The sequence below is a fragment of the Talpa europaea genome, assembly GCF_964194135.1.
Source record: "Talpa europaea genome assembly, chromosome: 11".
Lineage (NCBI taxonomy): Eukaryota > Metazoa > Chordata > Mammalia > Eulipotyphla > Talpidae > Talpa > Talpa europaea.
This window is the reverse complement of record NC_140078.1, coordinates 95177403-95198558: the sequence shown is the minus strand read 5'-3', so window position 1 is coordinate 95198558 and position 21156 is coordinate 95177403. Positions and strand designations below refer to the sequence as shown.

At 48.3% G+C, this 21156-nt stretch overlaps 1 protein-coding gene across 1 annotated transcript in view; it reads right to left on the bottom strand.

Moving 5' to 3' along the window:
- The window catches only part of CHCHD6 (coiled-coil-helix-coiled-coil-helix domain containing 6), a 205261-nt gene that overhangs the window by 173490 nt on the left and 10615 nt on the right, over nucleotides 1-21156 (bottom strand). Inside the window, exons 2-4 of the mRNA XM_084246432.1 lie at nucleotides 12831-12948; nucleotides 8990-9059; nucleotides 6804-6948 (exon numbers count right to left, since the gene is read on the bottom strand). Coding sequence (XP_084102558.1) covers nucleotides 6804-6948; nucleotides 8990-9059; nucleotides 12831-12948 — 333 coding nt within the window. The remainder of the gene's footprint in view (nucleotides 1-6803; nucleotides 6949-8989; nucleotides 9060-12830; nucleotides 12949-21156) is intronic.

Here is a 21156-nt window from a genome sequence, read left to right as displayed (position 1 = left end):
TCAGAAGACGGAGGCTGTGAAACTTCTCAAAAGGAATCAGAGCCATTGAAGAAGCAGGGCCACCACCAGTGCCCACGAACCCCATCTTCTTGAGGCATCTGGTTGCTCAGAGACTTAAAACATACAAATCTCTTCATGTACAGTATGTGGCTGTTGCTATTAATCACATATCCTATGTCTGAAAGTTGCTAAGATTAGGTCTTAAAAGTTTTCATCACAAGAAAAAAAAAAATGTATAACTGTGTGTAGCAATGGATGTATTAATGTGGTGATTATTTCACAACATAAACTAATACCAAATCATCAAGCTATACATCTAAAACTAATATGGCAAATGTCAATTATATCTCAATTAAAAAAATTAAAATCTCTGGAACTGTACTGTTCGGGGGTCAGCAAATGATAGCCTCCTATTCAAATCCAACTCCAGACTCTTTTGGTATGACCTCTGAGCTAAGAGTGGCTCTTACATTTTTTAGAGTTGTCAAAACGATACAAAGAATATGTGCCAGAGATCACGTGTGGGCTGCAAACCCAAAAGCATTTACTAGCAGGTTCTTTACAGAGAAAGTGTGATAAACCTTGATCTAATCTAAAGAAAAACCCTTCGAGATTTAGTGAATCACATAAAGGGACTTTGAATGTCATGATCACTCACACACACACACACACACACACACACCCCAAATTATGCTTTTTACCTGCCATCTCTGTGGAAAGTCAAGATCTCTGTCATTGAAATTAAAGCAGAAGGACAAGGTCACCAGAGTCCCCAGGCCACCAAGATTCTAAAATGAACAACCCCACCAAACAGCTGCCCCAGGAGTGAAGACACCTCACTTCCTGCCTGCAGGCCTGCCCTGTCAAACCCGAAGTCCTAGTCACTGAGTTACACAGACTTCTTTCGAGTTGACACCAGGCATCATTACACCAAAGGCATTCTTTGCTTTGTTTTATTGTTTGAAAAGGTCAGACTTGTGAATTCCTATCCATTCTAGCTGTGATTTTGAGATTTATAAAGATATACTTGGTTTTCAACTGGCTCCTCACACAGGGCTCCTGAAATCCTTGAATTTCCTAAGTGAAGAGAACCACAGGGGTGTCGTTTGCTGTGTTAATGAGTTGATGTTGGGCCACACCTAAGAAAGGGACTGGGGCCACGGAACCAATCCTGTGGTGAAAGACTGGCACTTTCAGCCCCACCCCTGGCCGGCTGGGAGGAGAGAGGCTTGAGGATATTGAGTTCAACCACCAATGGTCAACGACTCAGTCCATCATGTCTGTGTAATGAAGTCTCCATAAAGCCCCAAAGGAGGGCCTCCCCGGTGGCGCAGCAGTTGAGCGCTGGGTTGTGAAGCTACCTGCAGCCTCTGCAGTGCCGGTTCAATCCCCGGCGCTCCCCGGCCACCAGAGGAGGATCCCACATGGCACACAGACCTCTCCTGCCGCCCGCTGCTCCCCTCAGCAGTGTACTTCGGTCCTTCTGCCTGCTCCGCTTCCCGCTCTGGCTCTGGTGAATTCTCTCACCCTCCCGCGCTTCTGACTGTACCCAGTGCTTGTGTAAATAAATAAATAAATCTTTAAAAAAAAAAAAAAAAAGCCCCAAAGGAACAGGTTTGGAGAGCTTCCAGGCTAGTGACCACACGGAGATTTGAGACCTCTGTGCCCTCTCCCCGCCACCTTGTTCTCCGCATCTCTTCCATCTGGCTGTTTCTAGTTCTATCCTTTTATAATAAACTGTTTTGTCTAAAGCAAAATGGTTCTCTGAGTTCTGTGAGCTAGCGAATTAACTGAACCTAAAGAGGGGGTCATCGGAACCTCCAATTATAGTCAGTCAAAGCACAAATTATAACTGGGCTTGCAACCAGTATCTGAAAGTGGGGAAAATGGTCTTGCAGGGCTGACCCCACATTCTGGCGCGTCTGACACTACCTCCTTATAGACAGTGTCAGACATGAGTAGGACTGTAGGACATCCCCTAGAGTGTCAAAGAATTGCCTGTCGGTGTGGGATACACTCCCACACACACACACACACACACACACACACACACAACTGAGACTGGGTGCAGAACCATTTGACTAGAGAAGGCTGCTGTGGGCCCTGCTCCTACCTATGCCATGCTCTGCAGCAGGGCCTCAAGGACTGCAGAATAGAAGTCTCTAGAGCGGGAGGTGCCGCGACACATCCCCCTCCACTTTAGACCTGCCCTTCTATAACTATCCATGCAGCACTCCGAGACGATCAGCCACAGTCCCATCCTCAGGAATCTGTGATCTGAAGAAAACGAGCCTTACAAAGAACCAGGGAGACGGGCTACAGCTCCAGTAAACCCATGATTTCCTCTCATGATTTCAGTAATTGCAATTCACAAACTTGTGAATGTGACATTTTCTTAAAATCATGACTACAGAGTTCATAAGGTCACAGCTTCTTAGACAGCTGAACAGTGAAAAGGGTGCAAAAAAACAGATCAAAACTCCTCCGCAAACCTGAGCCGTGAGGAGAACACTCTCATGGCCTTAGGCGGGACAGGCACCCCGGGGTAGACTAGCGCCTCCACTGGCTTCTGTCCAGGGGTTTGGCCCCCACTTTTTTATCTGCCATTTAAGAATTTTCCCAGTGTTCGACCTTCTGTAGGAGAGGCTCTTTCTGCTTGTAGTTGGTCCTCCTTTGAAGAGTAAGAAAACTGCTCCCAAATCTCCCCCATCAGACTTCCAGAATTTCATTCCACACCCACACTTAGAGCCACCTTCTTGCCACACCCACCCTCCTGAGGCCCCAGCCAAATGGCTTGTCCCTTCCTGGCACTGGGCCTTTGCTCTCCCAGTGTCCGTCGCTCACCTTGCTCACTCTTCTCTACCTGGAAAACTCCAGCTCAGATGTCACCTCCCCTGAGAAGACGGTCCCATCCAAGCAGAAAGAGGTGGTATTGCTGCCTCCTCCCTCCGCGGGTACCTCCTGTCCCCTGGCACAACTGCACAGTCACTTCTGAGAAGATTCAGCTCTCCAAATAAACATCGTCCTCAAGCACAGGAGCTGACCCTCATTTACTTCCATTTCTCGAGATGGTAACCCAGTGTGTAACATACAATAGGCACAGTGTGTGTGTGTGTGTGTGTGTGTGTGTAAAAGAATTGCTCACCAAACAAAAAGAAATGAAAGCTTTTACTCTCTATCAGGTGCACTGGCATCTCATATACCTAATAAAGTGTCAGAAACCAACAGGCAAGGTCATAAATGTCATTCTCCCCTAACGGAAAGCTTCTGCCAGACCTTTATCACTCCACCCACTGGATTTTTCAAGTTCCCCCATCAGAAGATTCAGCCCAAAAAACCTTGGTTCTTCCTATTTCTCTCCAAAATGTTTGATTTGGACCCCAAACTTCCTCCCCCCAATTCAGTGGGAAGTGCACCCCAGTAGGCTCAAGGGGCACCAGGGCCTTCACCCCAATTAAAACCGGGGCTCTGCACTCTGCAGGCAACAGGAAGCAGCACCACACGCTAGAAGTGGTTCAGTGCTACTGCACTAGATACAAATGGTTAACACCTTTGTCATCAAAAGTGGGTTATAAAAATTATTACCTTTCCTTGTCATTAGTTTTATGAACTTTTCCCAATGATGAGCTGAATCATCCCCTCATGCAGAAGGGGAATAAAAAAAATCAATGTGGTGACATCGCAAAAGGCAGAGAGAGGGGGCAGAAGAGCACATTAAATGTCAAACTGCACTCAGCGCGCTCGAGAGGAAGGCTTCCAGGCCAGGCTACCGGCCCAGGGTAGGGGCCCAGCCCGCTGGGCTGAGAAGACACGAGGAGAAGCGGGCAACCAGCTCACCCACCAGCAATCACGCCAGGTGGGCCTCGGGGCACACGGTGGACGCATGGCTGGGAGCATGTGCTGGGATCCAGACACGAGGGCCTCAGGTACTCTGCCCAGCAGACCCTTCAATCCTCTCAATGTGGGAGACACCTGAGGAAGGAAAATTCTCCATGCTCCTGTTCAGGTTCTTCCCCCGTGGTTCTCCCCTTATTTTAAATTCTAAAGAACAGATCTGATATCATCTCTACTGCAAACACCTGGTAGCCACACCAACCCCATCAGAAGTGGTGGCTATGGCTCTGCACCTCATGCCCCAGGTGACCTTAGAATGGCACCTGGTACCAGCTTCCCTTTTCTGTTGATGTAGAGTACAGAACAGGGGGGCACACCCCTAAGTAGGCTCCTGTGTTGCTTCGTATCTGCGACAGCACCAAGCAGGAGAAACCAACAACAGCCACTTGACGGTGGATCACCAGCAGACGGTCAACTCTCCAGACAGCAGGAGGACCAGACCAAGTGCACCTAGAGGGGCTGGAGAGCAGAAGACATGGCCCTGCAGCATGAGGCCTGGTCAGCACAGCCTCATCACTCAGTGGAGACTGAACGACCCCAGAGAGGGGTTTCACTGGGCCCCGCTCCTGCCATCACGGGTAGGGGAGACGTAGTTTCGGCAGAGGAAGCCAGGCACTGGAGCGGTAATCCCACCACCACTCAACTGGAAACAGCTAAGTTCCCGAAAGGAAGCAGAGGCTGCAACTGCGCAGAAAGTTGGATGTTCAATGATCAAAAAACAGAAACGCCCCCAAACGTAGTTAAGAACTATTTTCAAAATGAAGGACGTCACTTACTCTACTATTCCCTAGGTACTTGGGAGGAAGGAAATCAAGAAAGAATACACCTTCTTTGTGCTAGTTACCCCTCATTAAAAAACCCAACACCTGAGGGTGTACAAGCTCCTGCCCCCTGGAGGGGTAGAGGTTATCCCCTGAGGGGTCTGAGGAGGGGGGACCAACCTTCTGTGCAGCAGCAGAGGGCAGGAAGGGAAGCTGGGAATTCCCTCTCGCTGCCACTACCACAAGAGAGTGCAGACCTGCTACACCCGGTGGCTGCAGTTTCCCATCTGTCAGTGCTGACTGCTGGGGCCATGCTAATTAACCCTTCATCTCCAGGACCAGGGCCCTTTGGACTTGATTGTCAGAGGCCTGTACAGAGGTAAAACCTGCCTGCCCCTCAGGAACTCACCATGTGAGCCTCTAAAACCACATCCCTCCCTGCATGAGCCAAGTCATCGCCAGCACGCCCCAGGATTCTAAACACACAAGTCACCTCCTGCCACGTCCTTCCCTACCAGCTTCTGGAAACCCCCCACTGTTTCAGAGTGGCTGCAGGCTGCTTGTGGTCAGCTCCTCACAGTGGCTGCGGCCTTCTACAGCCTGGCTTCACACCCACTCGCTTCTCTCCCTATGTCCCACCACCTCCTCGACACCTGCCTGTCTGCCCCCTCGGCCAGGACACCACACATCACTCTAGGCCAAGCAGAATGTGTCTCTGCCCACACCAATGCCCCCCACATTCCCGAGGTACAGCCTGTACCTCCATTTCAGTCACTGTACCCGACTGGAACCTTCTTCACATTTCTGGGTTAAAGTCTATCTTCCCGACTGGGCTGATAATATCCCCAGGATCACATACTGACATTGTATTTCCCAAAGGCCTAGTTCAACCAGCATTTCTTATGTGCCTACCACATACTTTGAACGCTGAGCAGACGCCTCTGCTCCCAGGAGGGCCATCCAAAATGGCAGTGTCACATCATCTCCAACTTCCTTCCATGGAGCACAGCAAGCCACAGGCCACCCACTTAAAGCAGGGCCAGGCTGCTCTGGTCTCCTGGCCTCCGAAGCCTATGATTAGGGGCTGCCAACTGCCACTCCACCTCTGCCCTTCCTCGCTATCAGTCCTGGCCCTCCCCAAGGTAATGTGACTAGAAAAGAGCCTGGCTCCAGTCAGCAGGCCCTCCCTGTCCCCTCACTGAGGAGTGGTCTAGCCACGGGGCAGTGGAACCTGGTGCAATTCAGGCCAATGACGGAAGAGGACTTCCTCTCGGAGCTTCTGGTAAGCGCTCCCTGCCGACAGAGCCAACACAGCCACACTTCTGCCGAGTGTCATCCTGTCTGCATGAGACCTGGGGCAGAAGCAGCCGTGGTTTAACTGTGGGGACAGCCAGGCCAGGCTGCACAGGCCAGGCTACACAGACACCCTGAGGAACTCAGCGTAAGGAAAAGAACCAGGGTCCCTGAAGATACCAGTAAGCTGCTGAATCAGTCAGTCGTGGAGCACTCCTAGAGCCTTGAGCTTGGGAATAAAGCCTTCACTTACTGCAGGACGAATCCTAAGTAATACCCTTCCATCAGTTAAATGTAGTAATAGCAGCAACAGCACACTCTCAGGATCTGTCAGGTACGTGCTAAGCCCTGGACAGTATTCACTCCTCGCATCCCTCAGGTAATTCTATGCGCAAATGTCAGGATCTTGACCAAGGCTCCCAGAGGATCAGAGATGCGCCCAAGATGGTGAGTAGGGAGCTAGAATTTGCACCCACACTACCTGACTCTGAAAATTATGCTCTCCATCTTGTTTATCTCATGGCCTCAAGTCCCTAGTCCTCTCCCTTCACACCCTCCGGGCACATATTCCACCGCTGCACACAGAGGGAAGGAGCAGAGCATCGGATGACCAGCCCCTTAGTGTGCAGGCTCGAGGTCTGCAAACACTAAGAACACAGATGAGAGGCAGCAACGCAAGTCAGTGAAAGAGCCAGGCTGGAAGACTCTAAGTCTATGGTCTGGAGAAAGACACCCTTTCCAAGAGGCAGACCCCATCCCCATAGGGAGGCCCCAGACAGATCAGGTCCCAGGGCCCACGGTCTGCTTCCCAGTGCTGCCAGCACACACGCCCTGCTCTGGGAGAGCCGCACTCACCAGCTGGGCTGCCTTCAGCTTCTCCTGGTCAGCACAGCCCTCCCTAGTCTGCGGGGACTCACTCCAGTGCTTCCTGGCTGCCTCTCTTTCCCTCTTTGCCACCTGGAACAGTTCTTCCTGGAATGTGGCCTGCTCCTGTTTATACCTGTGCCAGAAGGGAGAAGGGAAAAACAGATGCAGACAGCACGGCTGGGGAATGGCAATGCAGGAAAGGCTTGCATGCTCACTTCAGCAGACCAGGAGACTCTAAGGCTGGGAAACCCCCACACTCCTTATGAGCCCCTCTGAGGCCAGGCATCAGTGCCAGTCCCCAGAGGGAGGGAATATAGTGATACTTTCTCTGCTAGGTTAGTATACACTAGGAAGAGGAGACCTGGTCAGACCACTAGGTAAGGAGTCAGGCAGTCATAGGCCCAATAAGGATCCTCAGGGCAGAGGTTCGATCCCGGGCCAACCACGCCTACCAAGGGGGTTGGCAGGGTGGGGACCCCAGTGTCCCCAGCCTCTGCTCAAGAGCTTGAGAGGTTTTGAGAGCAGCAGCCCTTTGTTTTATTTTTTTTGATTTTAACATTTATCATTTTTTACATTTTTTAGACAATATTTGCTTCCCCCGACCCCCCCAGATTGAGTCCCCATAGAGTCTCTTTCCCCAAGGCACCCGTGCACCATCACCATAGTCCCCTGTGCTCCTCACTCCCTCCTCTCACCCCTCTCCCTCTTCCTCCCCTGCAGGATGTCTCTGGTTTATAATTGTCTGTTTTTGCTTTGTTGTGTTTTGTACTATTATTATTTTTTTTACACTGATGTCTTATTTGGTTCCCCTATATTCCTATTATAAGTGAAATCATCTGAAATTTTTCTTTTTCCTTCTGGCTTATTTCACTGAGCATAATTCCTTCTAGCTCCATCCACATTGAGCAGCCCTTTGTTTTAAACATTTAACTTTCATCCTGAATGTGTTTCTACCCTTTGATCTACTACTGATCTTGTAAAATAATCCAAACAACTCAAATGTCCAGCAAGCAAGACCACATCAAAGAAACAATGGTGTATCACATCGCCATTCAAAATGGATTCTTTGATTCATCTACAGGTTGAACCTGAAAATTGAAGCCCAATAATAAATAATACTTTTAGCAATAAAAATGTTTATAAAGCAGGTGCACCAAGCAGAAAATAATTACAAGACTAAGTAAAATAGCAATATATAGTTCTATATAACTTTGAACAGGTAATCCTAAGCTAGGGGAGAGAAGACATTTGAAAAAACACTCCAAAATGTTAGCAGTGGTTATTGTGAGATAAGTCTACCAATTTTTTTTTCGTTTTGTGAATTTTCTAAGTTTTTCATAAGCATATTACGTGAACATTTTTAAAATGTTTAAAAGCACAAAGAAAAAGATTCAGGAAAGCTATTCTTGAAGGTACTGTTTAGGATCAGGGAAGGGAAATTCTTAGAATTAATCCATGACTAGGGAACAGACGGCGTGGCTGATCCACTACAGGGAACCAGGAGCTAACTCACTGGGTCCTTCGACCGTCCAGAGGTCAACGTCCTCAGGGATACTGAAGAAGTCAACCATCCTCACCTCAGCACTCCTTGAGAACTCCATGTGCCAGGCATTATGCTCAAGCGTTCCTGCATTACCATGTTGACTCATGACAACACCCCAATAGCGGAGGTAATGCCAATCAATGTGCCTTTCCCAGAGGACTAGAGAGATGTAATGACTATCCAGGGTCACATAACCAGTAAGTCACAGCCTCAGGCTGCAACCTGTAGTCATAGGAAGGATTAACCACTTAACCACTCTAAGAGGGAGCAGCTCCCCCTCAGTGTGGGAGTCTCAAAGGTGGGGTGGGCACTTCGGGTTGTGGTCTGTGCTGATGGGAAGTCACCAAGGTCCTGTGAAGGCTGCGCTCTCTTCTTCCTAGCGCTGTGATGTGCCTGCACACTGCGCAGGCACAAATGGTCCAGCTACTCGTCTATTTAATGCTCCCTAGCATTGGAAAGTGAATTTTTAAGAACATCAGCAATCAACTCTCCCACGTGCCTTCTGGTGTCTCCTCATCTTTAAATTAAGATCAGCACCACCTATTCTTTAAGGTTATCAGACAAGGAGGGAGACAAACCCTCAGGCCATCAGCACATCGGGTGGTCAGCCCCAGCAGGCACTCACACTCACCTCCTGAGGAGATCCTCTGGCCCAAAGGGCTGCTGGTCTCCACTGTGCTCTGACTTGGGCTGTTTGGTGTCTGCAAAGTTAGAAAAGATTGTCAGCAGCACCCCAGAATCAAGTCATAGTGGTCACCCAGGAAAGGGCCTGGGAGTGCACTCCACAGACAGCACCCTGTGGAGGGACACACAGCACATCCAGTATTGTAACTGACCTCACCCATGGGAGAGCATGAGGCCCATGGCCCCTGGTGCCCTAGTTCTGCACCAGGACTGCTCACTGTGATGCCCAAAGCAGGCAGAGCCTCAGAGCACAGTGCTCCTGATCACCCATCACCCCACACCAGGATCTAGGTCATCCCCCACGCACAGGCCAGCAGGGGCTGCAGAACTGCTCCGCTGCAAGCTGAAAAGGCAGCCTTGGGGTCTACATTTTGGCATGGTGGGGGACTCCTCTTAAACCTTCTTTCCCTGAGTACCCCATCTACAGATTTGCAATGCAAATGTGGCAAACACTAACCCACATCTAGTCTTACCAGGCTGTGGGTTGTTACAGCAGGTCTACCTTTTTGACGGCATTAAACTCGAGGATCTCTGAGTAAATCGAGTTCACTCTACTCTCTGAGCCACTTGGTGATGCTGAAAGCTTTGACTCTCCCTACCCTCCGCCCCAGCCTCCATCCTTCCCAAAACACCTTTGGGCCAAATTTGCACACTTTTCTGTGGCGTTGTATCGGCCTCTCCTATATCCATTCCTAGGATTCTAAAGCAGCAGTGATTAGGACAGACAAAAATATTACAGAAGAACCAGCCTTTGTGAAATAATAAGTGAAGATCTGTTATTGACTCCCAAGACCTTTCAAAGGCACTCAACCCTTCAGGGAGGCACTGCCAAAAGTAATCAACCTATGATTCCAGACGGGCTCGCACAGAAGGACGCCCGGCAGTGCTCCAGCTGCCAGGAGGGCACAGCTAAATGCTCTTGAGTAACCAGCCAGGTTCTCAACTGGGGATGAGAGAAGGGTTCTCTGCCGCCTGATTTTTGTCATTAAAGCTCCCTGTTCTTATTTATTTACTTACAGCACCTTTATTGAGGCAGAATTTATCATACTCATTTTGCTTTTTATAGAAATTTCCTTTGTTATAACTACAAATTCTATCTGTTGTGGCTCTAATCCCCTGCCCCACCTGCTCATTCCCTGCTCCCTCGCTCATTAACATGTGTCCTTAATCATGAGTGAAGTGGCGACATCACATGTCCATGACCATTTGTGCACCTTTTCTATTGAGTTGTCTTCAAGATCTTTAAGAACTCTTTATATGATGAGACTACCAATATTCTGTCATGTTGTACTGCAGGCTACTGATTCAAAGGTTCAGTTACCCACAGTCAACCATGGCCTGAAAAATACCAGATACAATAAGATAAGTATCTTAAAAAGAAAAAGAGAGTAAGAAAAAGACAAAATTCATATAACTTTTATTACAGTAATTGCTATAATTGTTCTATTTAATGAGGAGTTACTGCTGTTAATCTCTTCTGATCCCAGGCTCTGAATTAAACCTCCACACAGAAGAGCAGTGTGTGTAGGGGTCGGTAGCACTCAAGGTCCTGGCATCCACTGGGGGTGTTGGAACATATCCCCTGCAGTTAAAGGGAAAATGCTGTTTCCTTAGTTTATAATTCAAGATTCATTTATTTTTTCTAAATCAAATCAAATTGCTCATATTTCCCACTTTCCTTCCTAATTTCAGGTTTCTTCACTTGATTGGGGAGCTTAAAAAGTCAACTTGTTATCGTATTCTTATGGTTTCGATTCTTACATTGAAATCGTTATTTCCTCTAACGTTTATTTTGGAGTATGGTGTGACATAAGGATTTCATTTTAACTTCTTTTTCTAATCTTGTTCCATTACTAAAATAAAAGCAAAAACTGACTTTAAAAGTAAAGTATCTTAGAATTAGTCAACTTCAAGACAGTCCATTTATGCTGACTGTTCTTCAGCATTCAGCGACTCAAATTCACACTTAGCCTTGAAAGAGCAAAGCACTTTGTTATAACGAAAACCAAACGGCAAATGAACCACCATTCTGACTTTATAAACTGCTGAAACTTACCAAAATTGAAACAAATGCTTCTTTTATCTTTCAAAGTTCACACTGATACATGCACAATATATTTTGGCTATGTTTGCTTTTTCATCGTTTTCTCCCTCTCCCCAGTTAATCCAGTTTATTTAAGCGGACTGAGTCTTACTAGACCCCTCCCATCAGCTGGCTGGAAATGCCAGGGGGAGCTCAGCCTTCTGGTTCAGGACAAGGAAGTCTTCTGTAGGTTTTAAGAATATCATTCAGCCCCTTGGTAGATATTCAAAAAGATCATAGGCTAATCCAAATCCAGACAATTGATTTGCTCTATTGCTCTGGGAAGGCCTGAGGCAGACAATACAGGGGTAGAGGTGTAAGGAATCTTAGCTGGCTTTCTACTGCTATTCCCTGTTAGGCAGAAGACTGTGGAAGGCAGAAGCCATGTCTGCTCAGTACTTACCAGTGCTGGCTGCTGACCAGGCCATGTGCCCAGTGCTGGGGCACAGCCTTTCTAATGGCATCCAGCTCTAGTTAAGGAGCCCGAGGTGTGGATGTGAGGATGATGCCAGTGGGGCTCTCTGGCATGGCACACACATTTCCATAACCTGGGCCTGAACACCACGTGCCGCCTCCCTTCCCCAGTACTCCAGAGATAGTAAACCACTTCCGAGTCCCCACACAGGCTATGCCATGCCTCTGGGCCTCTGCTCTGCTGTTCACCACAGCCTAAACCCAGTTTCAAAACCCAGTTCAGAAGTCATCTCCCCTTCAAGCCCCTCTCTAAAATAATGAGTCACTCTCTCCTCCATGCTACCCTGGACCTTGGACATGCTTCCAGAAATGTGTCGTTGTATTACACCATAAGCTACAACAGACACCTCAGGCTCCTTAACTAGAGCTGGATGCCATCAGAATGGTGCAGCCTGGTCACTGGCTAGCTGGGTAAGTACTGAGTGGACATGGCTTGTGCCTTTCAGCAGTGTTCTGCCTAACAGGGAAGAGCAGCAGCAAAGACAACTCTAACATGAGACCACACACCAGATGAATGATGCCAACGGCCACCTCGAGCCAATCAATGAGAAAAAATTCAAGTTACAGGTATAGCAAAAACCCAGATTCTCATGTACAAGAATTTATCAAGTGGAACAGCAGTCGTTCCAAGGAGCTTTCCATTTGTAATATCATAATATTTTTGTTCCTTGGTGTTTGCTAACACAAAGGAGAAATGCACACTTTTCTTCATTTGCAATGGTTACAACAGAAGAAGGAACAAAGCTCCTGGCAGGTGCAAGGTGGTAGGTCTTTCTAGAAGCCCAGCATGAAGTGTCCGAGGAGCCATGCCAGGACCAAAACTCGAGTTTCATGCCAAAGGTATCAACGCAATTCCCCCTACCTTGCCCAGTTCATAGAACTTGCAATCATTCTGTAGGACATACCAAACAGTAATAATGGTTATGCTTCTTCTGGAGATCCTTAAAAACCAAGCCCTTTCACTTAATTTTAGCATCTAGGGAGACTGAAACAGAGTGAGGGGAAACAGTCTGGCCCCAGCCACAGAAGATGGGCCTAAATCTGTGTTAATTTCATCATGGAAGACAGTGACCACCAGACTTGGGGAGCCCCGCTGCCCTGGGAGGAACTGCTCACATCACCCAGAAGCAAAGGGAGCCCCGTTACTGTTGACATGCTCCATCGCGACCACTGTCCTCTTTCTTCTCACACGCTCTGCCCCTTGCCGCAGACTAGTAGCTCCCCACCGTACCTTTCTGTGGGCCTTTAGAGGTGCCAAATGAAGAAGGTGGAGTGCAAGGAGGAACTGGCTGACCCACTTTGGAGGGCTGGCTGGGATCCTTCATGCGATTAACCACATTTTCAGACAGCTAAGGGAAGAATGGAGAGAAGTTACATCACAGAAATCTCTGGAAATGAAGACCCTTTACCCTTGCCCCAGATGTACTGGGCATACCTTCCTCAAGACCAACTCCAGTGATCATAACTGTATTCAAAAACCTGGTGGTACCCAACACCTACCAGATGAGTACCATCCCGTCTGGATTCCTGGCTGAGCGGGGCACACCCCCAATCGTTTCCCGCTTCATCTCCTACTGCTCCCCCTGTGCAGGGGACCCAAATTTACCTCCTGTAAATCCTGCACGCTGCTGCTCTGTAGAGATGTATCGCTAGCCCCCCCCCCCCACCCCTGGTACATCTCCACCTCTCCAAATCATACCCTTCCCCCATCACAAAGCCCCCTCCTCTGTGAAGCCTTCCCTGGTAGCACCCAAGTTACATTTCTCCCCTACCTTTATACTCCCACTAGAACAAGTGTGTCTCCTAGGGAAGTACCATATGTCCTACCTGCCTCATCCTAATGGTGTGTAAATACCTGGAGCTACCTCCTACTCACCTCTGTGTACCCGCCCCCCCACCCCGTGCCACACACAAAAGAGACCATCACAACAAAACTTGACTCACTCCACCTTAGCTCCCCCTAACAAAGACTGGCTAACCAAAGCTTTCATTCATTTGAGAGGAAGTGAAATAGGCATGAGGGTGTCATAAAACAGTTTACTGAAATGAAATAGCAAGCTAGGGATAAATCCAGAATAAAAACCCTTAAGAGTTCACTTCAGTAAATATTTATTAAATGCCTAATATGTGCAAGGCATCATAAAGCACAGCTGAGAGGAAGACATTAAAAATGATTTTAAGACAAAAGCCATGATCAGCAACTCCACTTTTCCAGGTATCCAGCTGAGAGAAGTGCTCCCATACGTACAGAGTGGCATCAGAATAGGGGAAAAAGAGGAAGCAACATAAATATGCAACAATGGGAGCTGGTTAGAGACCTGATGGTGTAAATATTCCATGGGATCTTATGGACCCATTAAGAAAGAATGAGGTCAGTCAAGTACGCACCTTCACAGAAGACAACACAGGATACACTGCTGATTTTTAAAGTCACAGAATATTCCATTTTGTAAAAAGACATACACAATTATAAAAATGCAGACACATACAAATGTAGCTGAAATGTCAATATATACATATATACAAATGTGAGCTGCATTTGAGTCTTCACACATATGTTCATACGCTACGCCTGTGTCTGTCCAGTCTACATACAAAACACTCGCGATGGTTCTGTCTCTCAAGTCAGGGCAGGAGCACCTGGATCTCCTCCAACTTCTTACATCTCTGTTTAATTATTTTTACCATGAGCATTTCCTTAGTGACTAAAGAGTATAATAATAATAATTTAGTCCCTCTAGTATAATAGATCAAATAGCTAATTCATGATATATAAGATGAGAGAAGACTAAGTATATATAGCAGTGGAAGAGAAGTATCCAGAAATAAACCTGTAAGTGCATATGTGTATATATATACATACATCAATCAATTTATCACATGCACACCAGGATCGGTGGTTAATAGACAAGGGTGCCAAAACAATTTAGTGGGAAAAAAAAGTTTCTTCAACAAATGACGTTTGTACAACAATCGGATTTCCAAATGCCAAAGAATGAAGCTAGAGAACTAGCTCACACTCTATACAAAAACCAACTCAGAGTGGACCAGAGACCTGAATGTCAGAGATAGAACAATGAAATTCTTAGAAGAAAATATAAGGGTTAATCTTCACGACCTTGGCTTTGGCAGTGGATTCATAGATAGGATACCAAAAGCACAAGCAACCAAAGAAAACCCAGATGGATTAGACTTCATTGATTGAAAGGCTTTGCGTATCAAAGAACACAATCAAGCAAATGAAAAGACAACCCTGAGAAAGGGAGAAAATATTTGAAAATCATATCCGATAAGGAATCTGCATCTAGAACAAAGACCTCATACAAATAACCCAATTAAAAACTGGGTAAAGTATCTGAGTAGATATTTCTCCAAAGAAGATATATAAATGATGACCAATAAGCAATGAAAAGATGCACAATATCATTAATCATGAAAGAAGGGCAAATTCAATCCACAGTGAGATACCACTTCATACCCCCAAGGATGGCTATGATCGCAGCTTGGTAATGACAAGTGTTGGCAAGGATGTGGAGAAATCAGAACCCTCTACATTGCCGCTAAGACTATAAAGGTGCTGCAGCCACTGTGGGAAAGAGTCTGAAAGTTGTTCAAAAGGCAAAACTTAAGAATTACCATTTCATCCAGTAATTCCACTCCTGGGTCTGCATACTCAACAGAAATAAAAACACATCCACAGAAAAAAGTGCACATTGAATGTTCATATCAGCATTCTCCATAATGGCCAAAAGGTGGAAACAATCCATGTTCATTAGCTGATAAATGGACAAGTAAAATGTGATGTATCACAGTATGTGTCACAATATGCAGTGGAATATTACTCAGCCATAAAAAGGAATAAACTGCTGTTGCCACAGCAGGGATGAACCCCAAACCACAATGCTGAAAGAAGTTAGACACAAGAGGCTACATGTTATATGACTTCTCTTATTTGAGATGTGAAGGACAGAGAAATATCTTGGGTGGTGTGGGGAGGGTGGGTCTGATGGCTAAAGAATAAGAGGTTTTTAGGGGATGTCATAAGTGTACTAAAAATGATTGCTAACAGTTGCACCTACCTACAAGTATTCTAAAAACCACTGAATTGCATATTTTAGATGAGTGACTCGCATGACATGTGAATCACATCTCAGGAAAGCTGTTACAAATGAAAAGAACCAAAGACAAATGAGAAATACAGACAGGAAGTTGCCCCAAAGCAGCAAGACATCCCAAGGAAGATCCATCAGAATGGATTCTCATGACAGAAGCAATATTTAGGAGAGGAGCTACAGCATTTTGAGGGGCTTGGGGCTGTGGGGGATGGATCTTGCACAGGGCAAGCAGACTCCCAGACAGACAGTAAGAGGCCAGGGTGCTGGCAGCCCTGGGCTCATTTTGGAAGGTGTGGGTTGTAAGACCGGGCTTAGATGAAGCTGGCATGGAAAGAGGTTTGGAAGTCAGGAAGAAGAGCTGAAACAATTGTGGGGCGTTGCCAGAGGTTTCGGAGCCAGGAAAGAACATCAGTAGTGTTTTCAGAAGATGAATCAGCAGTGTTACAGGGAGCATGTTGGCGTGGGGAGCGTTCCCTTGGTCATGAAAGGACAAGGGCCTGCAGCGGTGGCAGCACAGAATGAAAGGCTTTGTCTGGGCCGCCTCGGCGGTGAGGGCAGAGGAGGGCGCCAAGTTAAAGAAAAAGGAATTTCATCTCAAGTGAGTGGAAGAACTTGAGTGAGGATGACAAAAGAAGGAAAATCAGGAAAAGAGGCTATTTTGAGAGAGTAGCCAATTAGCTTGGTTATAGATACAAAATCTCAGATTATAAAAGGGAAAGTGCCTTCCTGAGTTCTCTGGCTCCCTTTTTTAACAGCAACAGCAGCTCAGACCCGTCACAAGTCAGGGCACTGGTAAGTCAGGAAGCTCTGCAGCGGGGCCACAGACATGCCCCTTTCTGATTCTAAATGCCCCACAAAGGGTCAAGGTGGGACACCCGGCAGAGTGGGAGGCAATGGCTGGGCGAGGCTGAAGGTTCTCCCAGGTGGGTGGGGACACAGCAGGCCCTCAAGGATGATCACAGGCTGCACGGGAAGAAGATCCGGGAATGGGGTGGTGAGAGCGCATGTTTTCACGTCCAAGGATTCTGCAGGCTGGTGACTTCATGACAGTAGACTGAAATAGACCACGGAGGGAGATGTAGCAAATTGGGGTACTTTTCGGGGAGAAGAGCAGCGGGTAAACATTTACCAGCACACCACAAGGCACTGCTTCCCTTTTTGCCCCCTTGAAGTGGACTCCACTAAGGGGCACCGATCTTCTGAGGGACGGGGCAGGGGATGAGTATCCTCAGGGACGTGCACAGGCCCATAACCCATGCAGGTGGGGGCAGGGATCTGAGGACACGTGTGAGGTGCCTGAAAGAGGTGGTGATGGTTGGCGAAGTCCCCAAGCAGGCTGCAGGCAAGGGCCGCTGACCAGCAAGAGCAGGCACTGGCGCAGAGAAAGGCTGCAGCCAGGAGGGGGCAGAGGAAACGGCCTGGCTAAGGACCTGGTGACTGCCGCCCCTTTCCCTTCATCAAGTATTTGCTAAGTAAGCACCCTGGGGGACAGCCACTGTGGTGAATGAAGCCTCAGCGAAGAGGCCTGGCCCCTGCGCTCAGGAGCACACACCCTGCCAGGGGTGAGAGACCATAAGCAAGTAAACGAACAACCTCACATACCCCGTTTCATCCAACCTCTGGCACTACCATCAAATCATACACTTGTTTTTATATCACCTGAGGACAATAAAGAAGTCATGAAATGAACATTCCACTTCCTGTGCGTCACCCCTAACTCAGAGCTATTAAAATATATTTACTGTAAGTCGGTGGGGGGGGTGTTAGTGACAAGCAGCGGGATGGGGAGACGCGGCACTGTGGCCATGGCATCTTGTGGGGAGCGGAGAGCCACGGGCGCCGGCACAGCCTCTCGGAGAGGCCTCGCCCTTGAATGAGGAGGCCCCAACCACGCCGATGTCGCTGGATCTGGGAGAAAATCATCTAGTTCCAAGCAGAGGAGAACATAAGTGCAAAGTCTTCAAGAACTGAGCCTGGCATGTCCAAGGGCCTGACAGAAGGCCACTGTGTGGGAAGAAGAACGAGAGCAGATGAGCAGGCCAGAGAGGCAGGCAAAGACAAGGCCGCAAGCCCTGGCAGGCCAAGGTTAAGAAGTCCAACTTGATCCAAGGGTGAGGGATGGCGAGGTGCAGTTCTATACCAGTGAGTCATGGGCCCTGATTTCCCAGCCCCAGACTGGGGGGCACCGATTGAACCATACTGCTCGGTGAGCGAGGGGTTAATGAAAACATTGGCAAGCTTCTTGTTGGCAGTCGGAGATTTGTAATATTTTTTAATGTTGCTACAAAATACAGCAAGTAATATTTTTAATCAACAAATATACATACACACACACAGTAGTCATGCGAGAATAAACACCATCTGGGCAGGGTTCCCTGTACCAGCAGCACCAGAATGGGGCCTCTGGAGCCAGGCGGGTCTGGGGATTCAGTGCCAGAAGCCCACGGGTCACTGTGCCGTCGGAGTTGGCCAGAAAGGCCTGGGCTCTCAGCAGTGAAGGGCCAGATCGAGGGCAGCTTACATCCCAGCAGAGCAGCCTTGACCCAGGTCTTTAGCTGCTCTGAGCTTTGTGCCCCTCACCTGCAAAATGGGGACCCCCTACGGCTAGACTGGCTGCGTGCAGCATAGCTCAGGAATGAAGTGCTTTGGGGTCAGACAGGCCTGGCTTTGAATCCCAAACTGCTTACTGGCTGTGAGACCTCAGACAAGAGGCTTCTCATCTCTAAGTCAGATTTTTCATCTGTGAGGTGGAAACAGCAAGTGGCACAGACTGCAGGGCTGGGGTGAGGATTAAGTGATGCAATCTACATAAATGGTTGGCACAAACAACCAATATTAGCTATTATGTGAAACTACAGAGCACTGTACAGATATTAATTATAACCCATGCCAGGCGCAGACAGGGCATGTAGGAATCCGTGAACTAAGCACTAGTAACAACAGTTAACATTTCCACCCGCTCAAGATGGAGAACATCTACACACACCTCTGTGACCTCAAGCAGGTCTCCTCTCTCCTCTTCCATAATCTGGACAGAATTAAATTGGGCAGACTCTTCTTCGAGCGCCCTCCCATTCTGATGCCAGGCCGCCCAAGCCTGGACCAGCCCTGAGCCTGGAGGAACAGGGAACGCCTACCCCACACCACCAGGGCACTCTCAGTGCCTCCACACATCTCCAGTGACACCCACAGCCCAGAGGAGCTTGCTCCACCCCCTCCAGCCCCCTCACCACACAAACCATGGCCGCAGAAGTCAGGCCTCAACCACAGTCTCACAGACACCTCACCACTTCCATCTTGACAAATGCATCTGGGGGCCCAGTCCCCCACTCCTGACAATCCCTTCACTGCAGGTGAAATCAAAACCCTTCCCTCACCCTAAAGCAACTGAATTAGAGACAAGTTCCCAAAGTGAGGGCTAGAGGCTTCTTCATTAAACCAGGTCAATAAGTCAGTCATGTGGCCACCTCCAAATGAAAGGCGGGGGGAACAGGGCGTTGCTTTGAAAAACACAGGTAGCACTTTCTGAAGGAAATGACCAATGAGAGTTGTGAGCACCGACCTGCAACTGACAGGCCCCAACTTACAAAAGATTCCACTCACAGGAGTTTCTGGCTTCAACATGCATGAAAGTGACGTGTACCCTGTCACGTGACTTCTGCTTTTTCCCGGGTTCATGCCGAGTGTCCAGTCATCTCTCCTGTGACTGGGCGGTGTGGCTCCAGTGACTGGGCGGTGTGGCTCTCCTCACGATCAGAGGCATGGACGGCCCACTCCTGGCGTTACTGGACACTGTTGTCTGGACACTGTTTAGTGCTTTTACCTCCCTCATGTCTACGACTGTGGGCCCATGCAGGGGTTTGGGCGCACTCAAGGTTGGCTGGGCTAAGCTATGATGCTCGGTGGGCCGGGTACATTAAGTGCACTTTCGACTTCATATATTTCCAACTTATCATGGGTTTATCCGGATGCAGCCCCACTATAAGTCAAGGAAGATATGCAAAGGAAAAGGGGTCGCTCCCCACTAGTGGTAGGAGTAGCAGTTATGCACTCAGCCCTCACTGTGATCACAGCACCTCACTAATCCTCACGCCTACTTTCCAACTAAGGGAACCAAGGCACAGGGAGGGTAAGGCGCAGCCTGGGCCATGAAGCTCACAGGTGCAAGGCCAAGCGCAGAGCAGGCCACTGGCCCCCTGCCAGTCAGCTGTGGGGGCCAAAGAATGCTCACCCCCAACAACAAGAGCAAGGGGGTGCCCATGATAACGTGGGCAGAAGTGGCCCCTAACAGGGGCAATGAGAGGCAGAGGAGTTAAGGTCACTAGCAGAAGCCAGAAACAGCAGCTGAGTCCCACGCAGTCTCGGCCACAAAGGCACTTCCTGCATGCCACTAATGACCCCACCGTCACTCTGTCTCTCCCTTCCTCGGCTCCATTGTTTCTCTCCACACTTGTCCTCCACCCAACAGGGCACACAGGTTTGATGGCATGTTTACGTCACTCCCTCTGGAATCTAAGGTCCGAGGACACAAGTTCCGCTCTTGCTAGATCTGCAGTTAGCAAGGGCCCAGCATACTGGAGATGCACAAATATTTGTTAACTACATGAATTTATGAAATATTAAGGCCCATGTCCCTAACACTGCGCTAGTATCACCAGTGACTGTGTCAGGATCTTCTCTTGCACAGAACAGTCTGGCAAGGCGGGAAGAGGGGCTGAGGTCACAAAGGCAGGGTCACTGCCACAGAAGTGGGAATCAGGAGCGGGAGTGAGCGGGCTGACCAGTGTCGTTCTGAGGAGCGAGGGGAGAAAATGGTCGTGAAAGACACTGCAGAGGTGAAGTGACTGAAGACCTGGCATCTGGCAGCATGCCCAGGGCAAGGGAAGGTAGCAATCTACAGAGTGGCACATACAGAGTGATCTCATTTGTACTATAAAAAGGAAAAGAGTTTGCCTATATATGTAGGCTCAGAAAAAAACCCAAAAGTATTCATGAGAAATTGTGAACAGGTGGCATTTAAAAATAAGATGCATTTTCCAGAAGAAAAAAATCTGAAAGTAATATATGAGGGAAAGATGACAGCAAGGCCCAAGCCCGGCTCACTGGGGAGGATGGTATCATCTCTAAGCCGAGACGTGCTCTGTGTGTGTGAGGTGTTCGAAGTCTATCCAAGCAGCTCTGTTTCACAGGCAAGCAGATTGCACAGGAAGCTAAGCTGCAAGAGGGTGCATCTGAAGAAAGGTATCAGGGAATCCTAACACCCTGGCACAACAGAGAGGATGCAATGGCCCCACACTCCAGAAGGGGGCAACAAAGCTCACCGTGGCGGCAGTTCAAACCTGGTAGTGTTGACAGGGGCACCTCTTAGGGATAATCAAAGCACCATTACTAGTGTTCACTGAGCCTGTTCACATGCACCAAGTGCCCTCCCATTTCACAGAT